Source organism: Danio rerio, chromosome 7 (assembly GCF_049306965.1).
Source record: "Danio rerio strain Tuebingen ecotype United States chromosome 7, GRCz12tu, whole genome shotgun sequence".
NCBI lineage: Eukaryota > Metazoa > Chordata > Actinopteri > Cypriniformes > Danionidae > Danio > Danio rerio.
The window spans coordinates 22,548,647-22,565,692 of NC_133182.1; the positions used below are offsets into that span (position 1 = coordinate 22,548,647).

At 35.8% G+C, this 17,046-nt stretch overlaps 1 protein-coding gene across 1 annotated transcript in view; it reads left to right on the plus strand.

The window, feature by feature from the left end:
* Positions 1-15,598, plus strand: part of chrnb1 (cholinergic receptor, nicotinic, beta 1 (muscle)) — a 33,130-nt gene extending 17,532 nt beyond the window's left edge. The window contains 5 exon segments of the mRNA NM_001253810.1: positions 1,170-1,355; positions 1,720-1,943; positions 6,654-6,829; positions 15,156-15,303; positions 15,458-15,598. Coding sequence (NP_001240739.1) covers positions 1,170-1,355; positions 1,720-1,943; positions 6,654-6,829; positions 15,156-15,303; positions 15,458-15,598 — 875 coding nt within the window.
* Positions 15,599-17,046: the final 1,448 nt, after the last annotated feature.

A 17,046-nucleotide genomic window follows, 5' to 3' on the forward strand; every position in this document is an offset into this window, starting at 1 on the left:
AAGAACTGGGCTGATTCAACTTATTTTAAATTAGTTAAAAATATATATATATTTTTGAGACTGCTTGGTCTTTCTTTGGTGCTGTTAAAACCCCCACATCAAACCTGGAGCTCTTTAATGAAATTATAATAAATCGTATTTTAAATCGCAATTCGATTTTTTTATTTTTTACTTTAAAAAAAAAAAATTTTTTTGGCAAATCATGCAGCCCTACTAAGAATTCTATCCATATCATCAAAGTAATGAAATGTGTTCTTGCCACCTGTTCTAATGCGTCTTAGTTTTATTTTTTTTTTCTGGCATGGATTTTTGCAAGGCTCTTCCATTTATTACGCAAAATAGTCCATGATTTGTCATTGCCTTTTAGAATCATCTCCACTTGAACTTCTTGAATGATTTGCATGTTCCACTGATATTTTTCATTAAGGACGATCGTCACTTCTTTTTCGTACAAAACATTTAAAAATGTTCGGACCTCATAATTTTTGGGTAAATAAACTATTGATACAATAAATGACATTTTATTTTATGTGGAGTAAAACAAAAAAGTTGAAGTAAAATTAAAGAAAAAATTTATCTTTTTCAAAAACTAAAAACTATTTATTGTAACTGAAGGAGGCTTTCATGGAGGCATAAATCTAAATGCAGATTTTTTTTACGATGATTGTAAATCAGGCAAGGGTCAACAACAGGATCAACTGGGTACATATAGATAATCCAGAAGTGGTCGTCGATAAAAAGTCAAAAATGGATAAAGGTAAGATAAATTAGGAACAAGTCTAGGATTAGATAACAAAATATTAAAATCAAAGAACATGGTTATCAGGGGAATGAAAATGCTATAGGTGTATAAATAGTCTATGTAATGAGTCCTTGAGCAGCTTCAGCTGTGAGTGTTTGCAATCAGACAAGATTAGGAACTGGTGTGTGTGTGTGCGGTGCATGCTGTGATTTGTAGTCCATTTGGTGGCAGACTTGTAGTTCTCCAGCGATCTGCAGTATATATATATATATATATATATATATATATATATATATATATATATATATATATATATATATATATATATATAACTAAAATCCCCCACTGAGCTAGACTAGTTGAATGCACAATATCTTTGTTTAAACACTATGATGTATCCACCGAAAAAAATATTCTGTCATTTCAGAGAGTGGAGAATGGCACATTCGTCACAAAGTTTCTAGAAAGAATGTTCGAGAGGATCTGTATGAGGACATCACCTTCTACCTGATCATTGAGAGGAAGCCCATGTTTTATGTTGTTAACATCGTCCTACCCTGTATCCTGATCACCATCATTGCCATCTTTAATTTCTACTTGCCACCCGATGCAGGTAATGGGTCTTAAATTTGTTTTTGCTTCTCTATTGCCAGAATTAATTAGAACTTTTAGAAAATCAATATGGCCAGAAAATGAAGGATCATCAATTCAAATGGCCTTTTTATTTGATTTTTATAGTCCTTGAACTAATAAATGTCTCATTACAGTAAATAACAGATATTTATACATCTATGGATAAGTTCCTGTGACAAAAAGATTTTACTGGTTTAACGTTTACCAGATCATAATTCTTAGCTGGTCTATTATTAACAACATGTTAATGTACAATTAACCCAATCACAAAAAAACACACATTTAGACTAGTGTACACTTGTATAAGCATGAATGGCTCAAGAGAAGCTATCTTTTCGTTTCAGGGGAGAAGATGGGTCTTTCCATCAATGTACTGCTGACTTTGACTGTCTTTCTGCTTCTGCTGGCCAACAAAATCCCAGAAACATCTCTGGGTGTTCCTATTATTGTCAACTACCTGATGATAACCATGATCCTGGTCACCTTTTCTGTCATCCTCAGTGTCGTGGTGCTCAACCTTCACCATCGCTCACCAAACACACACCAAATGCCCCTCTGGGTGCGCAAGGTCAGTTTAATAGACGGCAAGTCAAAAAATATGTACACACTGCTTATCCAAATGCATCCGGCTAGAAACTCATCTAAAAGATTGACTGTCAACCATATGTACCTTATGTAACTACTGTTGCTAGGGTCACAGTTTATCCACACAGTTGGGCTCTTTCAAAAATGCAGTTGTGAGAAAAAAGTTGGGGGTTGTTTTTTTTTTAACTACTTTTATAATGTGGCCCGTTCTTAATGGACACTGATCCCAGTATGCATACTTGGTGACCCAAAGACTGCTGCAACTGAGAGAGTAAATTCATTTGACTGCACATCACATGTTAAATGAGCAAAACATCAATTATGACCATATTTGAGAAAGGTAGCTTTATTTGGTGTGCAGAAAATCAGTCAGTATTGATTTGTATACTGTATATGTATAAGCAGGTTTATCACAAAATAGCAGAAAAGATATATAATATTTTGGAGAAATATATATCATATTTAAATATTTCCAAATATTGTGCCACTTTAAAAAAAAATTGGGCATATTTTGAGTGGTCATTTGGCTGAATTATTTTCTTAGACCTGGAAACCCTAATTTTTTTTTAAAGGTGCAGGACGTAAGTTTGACACCCAGCGGTTGAACTAAGAATTGCACCATTGGTTTAAATCATGCAAGAGCAGATTGCTAGATCGACGACATCAACAAAGGCTGATTTAAACAGTGTTCTAAATAAAAGCAACTGCACACAATAGAAGGAATATTTTCCATATTAAAAGGACTTTTTGTTCTAACCAACACCTCGCATTGATATATTAGATACCGCTTCTGTTTTTTAAAACTGAACAACAGAAAACTGACAACGATCACCTCAGGTACACCTCATGTGTTTCATTCAGTATTAAATGCTAATAATGCGAGTTTGAATGCCATTTTACTAGACATTTATTGCCATACTACTAAAAGCAGCGCACATTCGTTGCAGTGCAGTGAGTGCACTATTCTGTGCTTTTGAATGGCTGTGTAAAAAAAAAATTATGTCAGATTAAATCTGGTGCAAACAGCCAAATTGCTTATCACTGCAAGTCTTGTGTTGTTAATACACAGGGATACAATGTGACCTGGTGGCTGTTTCATAAAAGTCGTTTAGAAAAGTGGGGATTAAAGTCAAAAACCTGACTTCAATCAGCTGAACTAAACGTCCACACTTAAATTCGTTCCATAACAGCAAGTTAAAGATTGGTTCAAATATATATATATATATATATATATATATATATATATATATATATATATATATATATATATATATATATATATATATATATATATATATACACACACACACACACAGTACAGAACAAAAATTTGGACACACCTTCTCATTCAAAGAGTTTTCTTTATTTTCATGACTATAAAAAATTGTAGATTCACACTGAAGGCATCAAAACTGTGAATTAACACATGTGGAATAATACGCATAACAAAAGATGTGTGACACAACTGAAAATATGTCTTATTCTAGATTCTTTAAAGTAGCCACCTTTTGCTTTGATTACTGCTTTGCACACGCGTGGCATTCTCTTGATAAGCTTCAAGAGGTAGTCACCTGAAATGGTTTTCACTTCACAAGTGTGCCCTGTCATCTTTAATAAGTGGGATTTTTTTTGCCTTATAAATGTGGTTGGGACCATTAGTTGTGTTGTGCAGAATGGGACCTGTAGTTGTTTTGTGTAAGCTTGGTTTATGGAACAAGTCCCACCATACCTAATGTTTCATTTGTAATGTTTAGGTTATTTCCTAATTAATAACCTCATGTGGAACTCTGAATCTGCGTCTCATTTTGGAGGCTGCTACTGTCCACCAAAGGTTGCATTTTTAGTCACGGATGCATGCTTTGAGCCTTCATGACTGAATGAATCACACTAAGTCAACCTGGGGTGCTGTAATATAATTGGCTAAACTGACATTGGGCGGGTTAAAGAGACCAAAACAAAGAAAGCCATTCTGGCACGTAACACTGCTATTTTAAAACAGAATATCTGACTTTAGCATTGCTTTTCAGATAAACAAGAATGTTTACTTAGCATGTTTCTTAAATATCTGCAGACATATTATGGTATTTTTATGCTTTAGAGTAGTCAAAAACTTAAATGCAGCACCTTTAAAGACTATATTAAAACATAGAACACTCAAAGAGGATTATATATCAGGCCAACTAGCAGTAGATTGTAATTTTTCTCTTGACTTTGTGACGACATAACTTTGTTCCTTCTAAAAGACATAGAGCATGTTTTCTCAAAAAAATGTGGCTGACATGTTTACATTTCACATGACATGGGAAAATGACAAACGGCGATGAGGAAGAAACTGAGATACACACAAAAATGTAGCTTGAAATGGATTTCACGCTTCCTAAATCATGATCAGATTCCAACTAGATATGCACAGAAATTGTCTGAATGGAAGTAAACATTAGCAAAACACAAAATCATCCTGCTTTTGTAATGAGATGCACGTCCCTTTGTGCAATTTTCAACGAGTCAGCTGCTTTCAGCAAATTGGCGGCTACATTGTTAAAATTACAGATGCAGTAAATGCTTCTATTTAACATTTTCTTTTATTCCAAACACCCCATCTGCCAATTACAAACTCATGAAAAAAGATACAAATGAAAACAGACTAAAATAGGCAAGAGTTAAAAATAGACCACAATTCAGCTTAGCAAAGATGCCGTGCAGGAAAATAAAAGCATCTTTCCACAAAGCAGCCTATTATGTTAGACTATTAACCTTTATGATTGGCTGTGAGCTCTGTGTTATTTAAACTTACTTGAGGCACGGCCTTTCCATCATACTGCAGTGACCCCTTTACACCTTCTATTAACACCAGTTTCAAGTGGACAACATTGCATTCTGAACACATTTCTGAAATTATAGTGACAAACAGCATTTCTTTATTTAAATTCAGTTCAGTTTGGCAGGCCATTCACTCATGGCAACAAGGCCATGTGAAAATAAACGTGTGACGCAAGGCTGAAAGATTCTGTGCTGGGCAAGTGCAATCTGTCTCTTTCTTTTAGAGCCTTTGTGAAGTCATGCAGAAAAAGAGAGGAATCAGCCAGCTTTAGGTGACTGTTGTAATGTTATGTAATGCTATTAGTAAAATTCATTAGAATTTATTATTTTGTACAAAACTATTTTAGTTTGTGGGTCATTTTAAACTCTTCAAATAATATTTTAAAATATGCATTAATTCAGTCATACTTCTATATCTACAGTAATAGGAGTACATTTACAGATTGTTTCTTGTCATTCAGTTTCATATAATGAATGTTTTGCTACTTTGTTCTTTCTTCTCTCACTTTCAACTGATGTCCTTTTCACTCTTCTTCTTTAAACTGTCAAATTGAGTTACTTTTGTTTGATTGGTCATCTCATTTAATTTGACATTGATTAGCATCATTGTCTATTGTGGTTATGTACCTGTCTAAATCTTCAGTGCTAATCCTGATTGGATTGCTTTTGTAGTGTAAACATGAATGTTGTTGAATGTGAAAAGATCACGATGTGATTGTTGCAAGACATGACATGCAGGACACTAAGAAAGTGCACCACAACAGCTAGTCACACTTTTGCTGCCAAAATACACACATTACAGTTGAAACTGTTATTGCAATTCACATCGTTTTCAGTCATCTGTTTTCCTATTTGCCCGTAAGCTGTTTGTTCATTCAGTATACTCATAAATCAAACTGAATCCAGCATAAAAAATTATGAGGAAAGGGTGTTGACAAAATACAAACAAAGTTGTCAAAAGATGCATTTGAAGATGTGTTACTATCAAGTAAAAATCAAGTTAATCTCTGCTGACCAATTGGTATCTATTGATACCTGGTTGAAACAGGTTGATAGAGACTTTAAGGTGGGCTCTTTTCACTTAGGCTAGAAAGCAACTACTGTACTTAGCAAATGCATACAACTCAGGAGTACTTAGGAACCTGCAGGAGACGGAAAGCAGCAAATTTTCCATGACCAGCCTCCCTTCACTCATTTTCTTTAAAGGTCTCGTGAAACTAAAATAATTGTTTATGTTTGTTTCTGTCTGTTAGTTTTAAGGATATCTATTAGTTAGTAACAAAATTCACATTTATATCATATAAAACTATTATAAATATCTAAAGCTTGCAGTTTAACTCTTTAGGCAAACTATTGTTATTTATTTTTTTATGTGTAAATAACTTTTTTTTTACATCACCTCATCAAATCTTGACCAATCAAATGCTTTCTAGTATCAAACATGTCCCACCCCCTTAAAGATGCTTCTCAGTTACTTTTCTTTTGATGCAGATGAGCTCAATCACTCTCATAGGCAAAGCTCATTTGCCAAAGCGAAATGCTATTGGCTGTTTTATTCAAGGGGAGGAGCTACTGTCGCACCCTCTTTTTATTTTTCAGTTGAAATTGTCAAACAATAAATAAAAATGCACATTTCAAAGCTCTTTACGGGACCTTTGAAACTTGTCAGTTTATGTTTAATCTCTATAATTTAAAACTAAGAGTGTTAAATGACACATTAGATTGATTTTTTCTAATAATGACTTTTTTGTGACAGTATTTTGTGACAGTTGTGTATCTTGAGATACAAATAAAAGATATACAATCAACAATTGCATATAAATATGACTGTAGAAACTCAGGTTTTTTTTTTTTTTTTTTGCATTTCTTCTAGATATTTATCCATATGCTGCCTCCATACTTGGGAATGCTGCGACCTAAAGTGGAGACCCCTCTGTTTCTTGAAAAACCTGCCAAAAAGGAGAACATTCAAGCCATCAGCAGAGTAGCAGACGAGTACTTCATCCGCAAGCCCAGCAACATGAACTTCCTCTTCCCTAAACCCCACAGGTGAGCTCCCAGGTTTTTCTGTAGCTCCCTGATCATTAGGGTCACAGGTCAAGTAGATTTTGCAGAAAAAAAAGTAAACTCAAATTGACCCTCATATTAGGGCCAGTTCCTAGTGTGAGAAATTGACCTGTACAACTGTTTCAAGATAATAATTGCGATTACGCAAGCCACAAATACTCCATAAGAGATCATTTTAAACATTTTGAATCAATGCACTCTATGGCACCTTTAAAAATCTGGCAATCAAAGTCTAAAGCTGAACTTTAATCCAAATTTGAAAGATATTGAAATTGTATGACTATGATAGTTTAACTCTTAATCCTGGCTCACAAAAAAAACTTGAACTCAAGATTAACATAACAGTGTCATCCGTTAATGTGGATGCCAAAATACACTTACAGTTATCTTTCTAATGCTTACTGTGAACGGCCTTCATAGGTTCTTGTTTCCATGTGGTTTAGCTGGTATAGTTAATTTTTATAATTATGAGTTAATTTTTCTAATTAAAAGTGTAACTTGAGTTGCTTTGCCGATTATGTGTTTTGTAATAAAATGCTGCATGTTTAATTAGAAAAATGCAAAACAGGGGCATTTCTGCTTGTGGTCTCTGACTCATAGACCCTGCTTGAGCACAGCTCAACGCCTGAGGGTTTGATTAATCCTTCGCTCTCACTTACACACTTTAAATCACCTCAACCAGGGAATTACACTCTCAGAGCTGCGTGCATCAGGGGTATATTTGCGTGTGGCTGGGGTGAGAAAAAGGAAGAAATCATCACGAAAATAAAAATGATCAGCACAAATGGGCTCTGACACATTAGACCTGGCCTGCATTAGACTCAAGAGAGGCGGGAGGAGATTTAAAGACAGGAGAAGAGCGTGAGAGAGCAAAGCAAGAGAAATTCGATGAGGCAGCGCTATCTTGCTTTTTAATTGCTTTTATAGCGTGTTTTGGCACCGTTGCCACCATGTTTTAGTCAAATTAGTCTTTCCTGATTAGTCATCTGTGTCTGCCGCTGTAGAAAGTGAGGAGGGAGGGGGAAGAGAAAGAGAAGCTGGAGGAAAGAAGAACGAATCTACAAGAATGGCAGAGGGTACCGGTGACCTTTAGTTTCATTGATTTAATACGCAACTAGTTTTGTGCAGACACCGCTGAGACTTTCATTTTGGCTGTCTAACTTATCATGGGCAAAATATCTAAAATATGGGTTTCAACATGTAAAAAAAAAAAAAAAAAACGCTTTGCAGTTTTAATGTGGCATATAAGAGGTTGATACACTGTTTAAAAGTTTATGGTCCAAAGGATGGCATTTAGGGCTGGGTCTATGGTCTTGTATATGTTTTTTTACCCTTGTGTGGTTGTCTTAGAATTCAGTACATTATATTTGTTCTAAAGACTCATCTTCACTAAAACTCTAAAATAAAGCAGCAGAATTTCAGATGCATTTTACACAAAGAAACAACCTCATCATTTTCAGCTTTGTTAAGTGTAAAGTGGCTAAAGGGCGAAAGGTTAGCATAGAATGCAGAGTTTCATTAAGTGCATGTGCTGATTTTCACACCAGCAACTCAAACACAGAGGCATCACACAACATGGATACAGGGGAAATAAACAGTGACTGTGTTTACATAACATCAGTAATCAAATTATTTGCCTTAGTCTGAATAAGACAACAATCTGATGAAGGTGTTTACATGAATTTGCTTTTTAAATGTTCCTTTTATGATCTTGTTTTGCTTATTATAGCACATAATTTGATTTACATAATTGCGTCACCATGATATCCACATTTCCAACAAGGTTTCGTGTAATTTCGGGTGTTTCATTTTTAATTTGTTAACTTTAACTGCAGTTTGGCCCTTACACTTTCGTTCAAGAACATTTCATGCATGCCCCCTGTGACAAATAAGATATTGGATGTGAGTATGAGCTGCTGGAAGAGTAGTTTTAATGGAATAGTGTCAGACAGCTGTGTGTGTATAGAATATCCTATCCTGAAAATCCAACACAGCGAAAATCCTACACAACAGTAATAGTTTAATTAAGGTGTTTACATTTGGAGAGTAGCATTAACAGCGGATCTTTCGGTCCATAATATTGTAGTGAAATTACTGTAAACTTGATAACTAAATCATTTTGACTGAGGTATGTCTTTAACAACTGAAAGAGTACTGCTAATAATACTAACTAACTTTGCCATCTGAGTAAACATAAACAAAGCACACTGATCACACACTTACCAAATCCGTAGAGATAGGACAATCAACACAAACTAGAACCGCATCTTTTTTTTAAAAGGAAATGAGTGGCAAAATTTGGATTTCACCATTTCCAGACGCGAAAAGCTCTTGGGTAAAAATTGTTCCTCAGAAAATATTTTTGTTGCGTGTTAGCAGACCACTGAAATCCACACATGTGGGTCCACACGTCAGCTGTGCACTTGTCACGTGGGAATGGAAACAAAACTTTTGTTGCGATACATTTATAAACGCAACACTGATGACCCAAGTCTCCGAACAATTTTTCTTCATCTGCATGTTTGAATTACGGTTGGCAACACAACGTGGCGTCTCTAAACACTGTAACAGGTAAAATTAGTCCTCGAGGCTATATCATGCATATTAATGAAATCGCATCTCGTTCACAATAAAGCGCTCTGATTGGTTCAAACCAAGTTTTTTTTAATGAACAGATGTGCCGTTACGTTACTTAAATTTCTTTTCAAACCGGACGCACAAATTTTCTATAAACAATGTAAAAACAACCAATTTTCACTTTTTAGTGAAATATATAAGTGTCCTAATCATGTCTTAGCAACAGGGGACATGTATATGACTGTCAACATCTAAAAAAATGTGTTTTGGTGTTTCGTGACCCATTAAAGCAGGGGTGTCAAACTCAATTCCTGGAGGGCCGAAGCGCTGCTCAGTTTATTTCCAACCCTGCTCCAACACACTTACCTGTAGGTTTCAAACAAGCCTGAAAGACTCAAGTTTGATCAGGTGTGTTTAATTAGGGTTGGAACTAAACTGTGCAGAGCTGCGGCCCTTTTGGAACTGAGTTTGACACCTGTGCATTAAAGCATCTATGCTCTGCATCACAAATACAACAGTGTGCAAAGTGAGCAATCGAGCAAACAATAATATGTCCCTGTAAATATCATTAGTGTGAAAAGTGACAAGCTATTTCAGTCATGCTAACCCATAGCATTCATTTTACCTATAAATTTCTGTCAAATGTATGTTGAAGTATGTTGGGACACAAAAATGGAGGCTTTACTATGTATTTCCAATGACCCTGGGTTACATTCTGCACATGCATTCAACAATAACATATTCTTTTCACTTTAAGATTCTTAACAATCTGGCATCTTTGAACACAGTACGACAGGTTTTGATTGATTAAGCCATCTCTGCTATAATATTTTAGTGCAGTTTTGGGTCCAGAATATTTGTAACAGCCTTAACACACACTCCTCTACTAGGCTAAAGCTTTTCTCTGCTCTCTTCTCCCAATCCTCTCTCTGCTCTCAGCTTGGCATTAACGTATGTCTCAGTCTAATGGGGTTCCACTCAGGTCACCCAAGCTCACAGGGGAACCACAGACTACCTGAAATGAGCTCCTGAACCAGCACCTGAATACACAAGTGGAGAGATGTACGCTGATGGGAGTGAAGAGCCACACTGACCCCTTGTGTTGGGATGGGGAGGTGTAGTATCTGAAAGAAATGGATGAGGGGGAAGAGAAAAGGCAGGGGGATTTATAATGAAACAGATGTTAGTGAACAGATTCACAAAAAGGCAATGCAACACATCAGCAGCAATAAGCATTTCATCAGCGTATTTGAGGGATTTCACGATGGTGGCACCATCCGCATGAAAGCTGGGATTTGGAGGAAAAAGAAAGAAAGAGAGAGAAGGATTTATGCAGTGATTGACTAAATGAAAGAGTTAGTGATGAAGTGGTTGAGTGACTAAATGAAAGAGTGAGTGAGAGAGTAAATGAAAGAGCGAATGAGCGATGAAATGGTGACTAAATGAAATAGTGGATGAATGAATGAATGAACGAATGAATGAACAAACGAATGATGAAATGGTTGAGTGACTAAATTAAGTGGTTGATCAGTGAGTGAGTGACAAAATGAGTGGATGATTAAGTGAGTGATAAAATGGTTTAACTAAATGAGAGAGTAAATGAAAGAGTGAATGAGCGATGAAATGGTGACTAAATGAAATAGTGGATGAATGAATGAATGAATGAATGAATGAATGAATGAATGAATGAATGAATGAATGAATGAATGAACGAACGAACGAACGAACGAACGAATGAATGATGAACGAATGAATGATCGAATGATGAAATGGTTGAGTGACTAAATGATGTGGTTGATCAGTGAGTGAGTGACTAAATGAGTGGATGATTAAGTGAGTGATAAAATGGTTTAACTAAATGAAAGAGTAAGTGATTATGAAATGGTTGTGTGACTAAATGAAAGGGTGAGTGATTAAACTTAAGTGACTGAATGAACAAGTGAGTGATTAAATGGTTAAGTGACTAAATTTAAGAGTGAGTGATTAAACTGAGTGTGTGACTGACTGAATGAATAAGTGAGTGATGAAATAGTTGAGTGACTAAAATAAAAAGTTTTATTGAGTGATGAAATGGTTGAGTGACTAAATTAAGTAGTGGCTTGGTGAGTGATAAAATGATTGAGTGACTAAATGAAATAGTGCATGAGTGAGTGTGTGATAATGGTTGAGTGAATAAATGAAAGAGTGATAAAATGGTTGAGTTGCTTAATGAAATTGTGGATGAGTGAGTGTGAGATAATGGTTGAGTGAATACATGAAAGTGAGTGAAAAATGGTTGATTGGCTAAATGAAATAGCAGATGAATGAATGAGTGATGAAATGGTTAAGTGACTGAAATGGCAGATCAGTGAGTAAATAATGGTTGAGTGACTAAATGAGTGGATGATTGAATGAGTGATAAAATGGTTGAATGACTAAGTGAGTCAGTGAGTGAGTGGTGAAATGGATGAGTGACAATGAATAAGTGAGTGATGACATGGTTGGGTGACAAAAATATATATTGGAAGAGTGAATGAGTAATAAAATGGTTGAGTGAATAAATGAAAGGGTGAGTAATGAAATGGTTAAATGACTAAATGAAATAGCGGATGGATGGATGAATGAATGAGTGATGAAATTGTTAAATGACTAAATGAAAGAGTAAGTGATGATGAAATGGTTGAGTGACTAAATGAAATAGCTGATGGGTGAATAAAGTGATGAAATTGTTAAATGACAATGTGAGTGAGTGAGTGAGTGAGTGAGTGAGTGAGTGAGTGAGTGAGTGAGTGAGTGAGTGAGTGAGTGAGTGAGTGAGTGAGTGAGTGAGTGAGTGAGTGAGTGAGTGAGTGAGTGAGTGAGTGATCAAATGGTTGAGTGACTAAATGAAAGAGTGAGTGAATATGATCTGTGCCCCACATTGGGATATGGGTCACCTTGACACAGGTCTTTTGTGAAGCCTCCTCTTTCTCTGATTTGGGATTATGTGGGTGCGCATACTCGCACAGCAGGAAGGACACAGATACCAATACATTCTAAAGCTTTAAACGCTTGCACCCTTTTCTCAAGGACAAAGTAATGTGATCCACCACGGATTTAGACTTGCTGCCTGAGGTTTCAGACTGTGTTCATAACTTACTGAAACAATCTGAGAAACTTGGTGAAGTCAACTTTTAAACTTTGCAGTATGAATATTTAAAGATATAGTTCACCTAAAAGGGTAATTCTGTTGTCTTGGGTAATTGTAAACCTGACTTTTTTTTACACAAATATAGATATTTTGAAGAATGTCTGTAGCATAGCCAACTATTTTTACTTCAGCTGTAATTTTGGCATTATACTGGAAGCTAAAGGAAATCATAATTGTTTTGTTAACGCATTCTAAAGAATGTTAAACTGACGTTACCACAGAAAACATTCAGTGCAGCTCTTTGTTTTTGTGTCAGGGCAATTCAACCACTGATTAGCCTTTATAAGGGGACTGAGCAGCTCCTCGGAGTTGTTTAATACATAGCTCCAGTAATCAAATATTACCTTTTAGACGAATGTTTCTTAGATTAGTTTGACTTTGAACAGAGGTCATCTAGCTTCAGAAGGATTACCATTTCTTTAAGCCATATACTAGTCCATATGCATTATTACTGTAGCCTTAAGGAATTATTGCCAGGACAAGTAAATGCATAAAAGGTTATATAACATACTCAAAAAGGATTTATAAGATAAGTTTATTTTTTATTAAAATAAAAGGGTAGGGGAGCATGTACAATTGAATAAACGTTTTCCTTATTGATTTCTTATATTTCTTTCTTTTGTTGATGCAGCTGTATTTCTTTTTCAGTATAATCGACTTTAATTCTTTGTACGCCAACATTAACACCTCCAACTCCCCCTTTATAAAGTACGTTGCCCTTTTTTTCTCACCGTGACTTTCTATGGTGACTCGTGAGTTCAGCGATTTACTGAAAATGCCTTTAAGTATGCACTGTGTATCTTCAGGAGGTTGATTGAACTAACTCTTCTCAGGTGTTTTGGAACTGACATACTCATGGTATGCTGGTTTAGAGGTTATAATTTACTAAATTGTAAGTTAACCCACCTTTCTGGAATATCCCCCTGGTTTATCCCAAATTGTTTTTGTTGTTGTTGTTGTTGTTAAATAATTATAATAATAATAATAATTAGTAAAAGAGTGTGCCTTCATTTCAATTGTTTTTGTTTTTGACTCTTCTAAGGCATAAAATACAGCTTACAAAAGATGATGTTTGCAGATATTTAAGAAACATGCTAAGTAAACATGAAGAAATAATAAAGTCAGTTATTCTTCTTTGAAAATGTCTGTGCCGTGTCTAACATTATCTCACCACAATTTGTAAATTTTTTATTTAATTTTAGTTCAGATAAATTCATACAAGCTTATTCATACAATTCAGTACGATTGGCTCACCTGCCAGTTACAGTTTGGTTTAGGGGTGAGGTTTTGTGCCATGTCTCTTTCTAAAAAATCATACATTTTCATACAAATTCGTACAAATTGGTTACTAAATTGACAAAAAGTTACATTTCTTTGTGAGATCAGGCAGGAATTATCACCAACTCTGTCCCAGCTACTGTAATCCCCTCACCAACCGGCATAGGCCCCGCTCGCCAGAATTCAGAACTGTACAAACTACAATTCCCACAAGCCTTCATTGTACTCTCATATAAGTCAATTTCTCCAGTCACACCGTGAGAAGTCTTGATTTGCTCTGTGCTCAAGTCTAAGCATTTTCCTACAGTCTCCGACTGTTTATTTGTTGCTGACTTGGACTGTTTGCCTGATTTTTGCTTCTTCATCGCCTGCCCTGACACTACTGTTTACTGTTGTGATTCTCTGCTGCCTGCCCTGACCATCGCCTGTCTCATTGTGCATTATTGACATTAGTGACCTCGCTTGTCATCCGACTTTGAGTGCTGTCATTTGTTTCTGTCTGCTGCTAATCAAACCTCTGTTGTTCATTAACGGAATATCCTTCTTTGTTTTGATTTGTATAACTCCTCCCACTGCCAGTTTGCCAAATTATATTTGGCTCCCCGGGTTGCCTTGGTGGAAAACAGCACATTTATTAGACGTGGCTCTTAGACTACACCTTCTTTGATATTAAAATGTTCTTCAGTCCGTTTACTCATCTGTGTCAATTACAGTCAGATGTCCATGAGAAATATAATCCCACAGAGTTATTTTCAATTTGTTAAAATCCATTTGAAGCAACATAGACACTTTTATGGATTACATAATAATAAAATGTACAATACTTTAATAGATAAAACTTTGACAGTACTTTATGTAAATAAATGTGGCTGGAGTACCAAACATCTGCTGTCATGCTTTCTGAAAGGAATAGTGCTGTCAGTTTTACATATTGTAATCATAACTCTTAGCTGCATATTAGGAATTGAATGTTTAGTAATGCTGTTCCAGTTTTTCACACTTTTTTGGAAAAGAAATCAAGTTAAAATGTGAATAAATGTGAGCACCAGTCACTACTTTGTTGCACAAACATTTGAGTGTAACTGCCACTATACTGGAGTAAAAGTATGTACAGTAACATGACCTTGTGCTTACAATGCATTGGTTAAGCATTCGTCAGAGTGTTTGCATGCTCGTACAGAGTTCATTTATAGGCAGTTCACACACAAAATAATGCCAAGCATGCTCAATAAATCAGTGATGATAAATCAACAGTAATATTGCCTCCTCATTCCCGTGGTGCAGATACCAGCCTGACGGTCAGTGCACCGACCTGAGGAAGTTCATCGACGGCCCGAGTCATTACCTCACTCTTCCTCCAGAACTCAAGACTGCCGTGGAGGCCATCACTTACATCGCAGAGCAGCTCCAGGCCGAGAAAGATTATGAGGCTGTAAGTCATTTTTAGCCCAAATTGTCTGTAACATTTCCTGCTTTTGTATGTGTGTTCTTTAAATCTCCTCATTCCCTTTACTGTTTTCTATCACCTTCCTCCTTTTGTGTTTTGTTTTTCATCCTCTGTTCTTGTCTTTTTTTCTGGCTCTCAGTTGAAGGAGGACTGGCAGTATGTTGCTATGGTGGCCGACAGACTGTTCCTCTGGATTTTTGTGATTTTTACCACTCTTGGGACGCTGGGAATTTTTACTGATGCCAGCTTCAATGCCACACCAACTGACCCATTTCCCTAAGCGTTGTCTTGAACTTTTCACTTTAAAAACAGTGGCACATGTTGACATTTATGGTGTTTTAGTGTAAGAACAAGAGCACTAATTTATTCACAATATATTTCCTTTGTTAAGTCAATAGATATACCGTAGAAGTCAGATTTATTAGCACTCCTGTGAATTTTTTTCTTTTTCAAATATTTCCCAAACGAAGTTTAACAGAGCAAGATTTTTTTTTCTAGATAGTTTATTTGTTTGATTTTGGCTAGAATAAAATAAGTTTAAATATTAAAAATAAGGTCAATATTATTAGCTGTCTTAAGCAATATTTCTTTTTGTCTACAGAACAAACCATCATTATACTATGGTTTGCCTAATTACCCTAACTTGTCTAATTAACCTGATAAACTTAGTTAGGCGTTTAAATTGCACTTTAAGCTGAATACTAGTATCTTAACAAAATATTTAGTCGAATATTATGTACTGTCATCATGGCAAAAAAAGAAATCAGTTATTAGAAATGAGTTATTAAAAGTCTTATGTTAGAAATGTGTTGAAAAAAATCAATCTGTCTGTCAAACAGAAATTGGGGAAGTGAATATACAGGGCGACTATTAATTTTGACTTCATCTGTATGTATCATCCTTTTTACTGGAAGAAAATTTATAATTTATTGATTAGTCTCAGATTTCAAATTGTTCAGACTTTGCTTAAATATATTTCCATTTTTAAATTCATCCATTTACTTTCTTTATTTTTCCACAAGTGGCAATTTAAATTTGGCTTTACCACACAACCACATCCAAGGGCGCCTGCAGGATTTTATTCAAAGGTACGCACATATCCAGCACCACCCCGCCCCATCGTGCCTTATTTCTGAAATTGTTTAAAATGCCTTGAACGGTATAGCAGTTCCATGCGAGGAGGTTGCGCAGCTCGATCAGAATTGTCTGATGAATGAGACACTGGCTGGGCCTGGAGTTTCCCCGGCTCAGGTGCCAATGAGACTGGGGTCGCCCCATGTGGGAAAGCAATATTTGTCTCATTGGTTTAGGCCTTTTGGCAAATGTCTCAATTAAGTTTAGCTATTTTAAAGAGAGTTTGCTCATTTTGAACTTTGTTTCAAATAAAAGCTATCTGAATTGTAATTTTTGTGGTGCGAAAAAACCACAAACAAAACTAAAGCCAATAGATTTCTTTACCCATCTCCCACCATGCAAGTACTTACACACTTTAAAATACACAAACGCACACCTTTATTTATTCTCGATCTTTCTTGGTTTGTCAATATATCGTAGTGTATACTGTTTACTAATCAATTTAAATTATGTAATAAATAAATAAGCAGCATTCATTCATGCCCTCTCATGGTAGGTGCGCACAATCCGTACAGCCGTATGGCGGCAGGCGCCACTGACCACATCAGCGTTCTCATTACACATTCACAAAACAAACAGGCAACACGAATACAT